Source organism: Acanthisitta chloris, unplaced genomic scaffold (genome assembly GCF_000695815.1).
Source record: "Acanthisitta chloris isolate BGI_N310 unplaced genomic scaffold, ASM69581v1 scaffold7582, whole genome shotgun sequence".
In the NCBI taxonomy this organism is placed as follows: Eukaryota; Metazoa; Chordata; class Aves; order Passeriformes; family Acanthisittidae; genus Acanthisitta; species Acanthisitta chloris.
In genome coordinates this window covers 9,131-11,433 of record NW_008662096.1, presented here as the reverse complement: position 1 = coordinate 11,433, position 2,303 = coordinate 9,131, and the positions used below count along the sequence as shown (strand labels likewise).

The window sequence follows — 2,303 nt, the reverse complement described above, 5'->3', positions numbered from 1 at the left end:
ACCCAGTTGATTCTCTGATTCTATGATGATTCTATCCAAACCAGGGGATTGGATATGGGATGGATCCTTCATGGGCAGAGGCTCTTTCCACAGCAACTGGGCAGTAAGAGCCAGACCTGAGCACTGCTCCCACCTCCCCAGGAACACAGGACAGGCAGGGAAGGCTGGGAAACCTTGTATTACAAAAATAAAAGAGCGCGTGGCGCGGCGTCGGGCGAAGCTGCCGCGAGGCTCCAGCGCAGAACGTACCAGTGGAAGGCAGATATAAAAAGGACAGACACTGTTACACAGTTGCAGGGCAGCAGCCTTGAGGCTGAACCATCCCAGCTGAACTGAGCTGATGGAAACCAAGGACCCTCCTCACCCAGAGCCCCAGCGAGGCAGGATTGGTGTGGCAGGAGCTCTGCTGTGACTCACAAGGTGGTTAAGCCCCCAGAGCATCTCCTTTTCCATGGTGACAGGACTGAAATGTATGAACAGGGCTGGGAGATTCCAGGGGAACAGCACCAGAAGCACTCTGCTCTGATCTCATTGGGGTCCTGCAGAGAAAGGCCTGCAGGTCTGGGAGCTGCACCCTGATCACATCTGCCCTGTCCTTGTGGCCTGCAGGACCCCTCTGAGCACCCTCCAAAGAGGGTTGGGCTGCCTCCCTCCCCTTCCCCTCCCTCCCCTCCCATCCCACAGGTCCTGCTTTACATCAGCTCAGTTGGCACCGGGCTCAGCGCCGCTCCGTCCGGCTCTGCTGGGCTCCAGGGAGGGTTGGGCTGCTCCTGCTCACGCCGTCTTGGTCCCACTCTCCACCTCCTTGTGCACCCACAGCTCCTTGTGCTGCTTGCGCCCAAAGCCCTCGTCGTAGTTGCCTTTACTCTTGAAGAGCTGCTGGAAGTGGGGCTTGCAGTAGAATTCCCCGTGGAGAGCCGCGTAGCTGCCCAGGCTGGAGAGGGAGGGCAGGGTTAGCTGGGCATGGGGAGCCTGTGGGGCTTGGGGACACCAGGACAGGGGAAGGAGCAGGAGGGAACATGCAGGAGGAGACCCTTGGGCATGGCCAACCACTCTGTCCAGCCAGGGTAGGATGTTTGGGGCTGCTGTGAGCAGGGCTGTAAAGAGCAGAGTCCTCTGGGGAGCTCAGCCTTGGCTCTGTGTCATCTCAGAGGAGGTTCTGCCCAAATCCTGTGTTAGCTGGGGGCTGCCCTTGAGGGGAAGCATCTCTCCTTCCATACCAGATGAGATTTAGCCAAGACTTGGCACCAGGTGGGCAGGTCAGCCCTTTGTATTGGCTGTGATGAATGGGCTGAGGATCTTTAGCTGCAGAACAAGCCAAGGGGCAGTGGGGGGTGGGGGGTGTCCCACCCCAGGCTCAGCAGTGACTCTGTCCCCTCCTCCCACCACACAGCCCAGCCCAGCTCACCTGAGCTTGGTGTGGCAGTGCTTGCAGCAGAAACAGGCGTTGTGGAAGACGAATTTATCCGCCACCAGCCGCTCCATGGGATAGACAGTTTTCTGGCAGGCAGTGCACATCTCCTTCACCTGTGCCTTCAGGCTGAAGGACTGGGCAAGGGGAGACCAAAGAGGGGAGAGAGAGGATGAGGAAGGAGTTTGAGATATCCTGGCACCCACCACAGATCTCTTCCCTGATATCCATGCAGCCACTCACTGGAGCATTGGTGAGCATGAAGTACCTCAACTCCCCTCACCTTCCCTGGATTTCTCCACTGATGCTGGGCTGGATTGGTGCTTGGACCTTGGGCTTTCTATCCCACCCCCCTCACCAAGAATCAGTAGGATGAGGCTCTGGCACAGGTTGCCCAGAGAAGCTGTAGCTGTCACATCCCTGGGAGTGTTCCAGGCTAGGCTGGACAGGGCTTGGGGCAACCTGGGCTAGTGGAAGGTGTCCCTGCCCATGGCAGGGGAGTGGAACTGGGGGATCTTTAAGGTCCTTTCCAACCCAAACCATTCCATGGTGATTCTGTGATCTGGTAGATCAGCAGGTACCTTGGAGCGCTGCACTGTGCTGCCTCCTGAGTTGTTCTTTGCCTCCTGAAAAGGGAAGGAGAAATCAAAATGAGAGCTTGGACAGACATTGAGCTGTGCTTGAGGAGGAGGATTGGTACAGGCAGCTGTGCTGCAGGACCTCAGGGCACACCAGCCCCTCTGCCACGCTCTCACAGCAAGTGGTGACCACTGGTGACCATCTCTGGACTCACTTGCCCAGAGGACGTGACATCCATCACATCCTGGGGTGTGTGTTGCTGCCTGTGCTGTGCTGCTTCTCCCAAAGAGAGGAGGAAGAGAGGAAAATAGGG

General features: G+C 57.7%; 1 protein-coding gene across 1 annotated transcript in view; it reads right to left on the bottom strand.

The window, feature by feature from the left end:
* Positions 1-774: 774 nt before the first annotated feature.
* The window catches only part of LIMD2 (LIM domain containing 2), a 2,647-nt gene continuing 1,118 nt past the window's right edge, over positions 775-2,303 (bottom strand). The window contains exons 2-4 of the mRNA XM_009070472.1: positions 1,993-2,037; positions 1,409-1,548; positions 775-934 (exon numbers count right to left, since the gene is read on the bottom strand). Coding sequence (XP_009068720.1) covers positions 775-934; positions 1,409-1,548; positions 1,993-2,037 — 345 coding nt within the window. The remainder of the gene's footprint in view (positions 935-1,408; positions 1,549-1,992; positions 2,038-2,303) is intronic.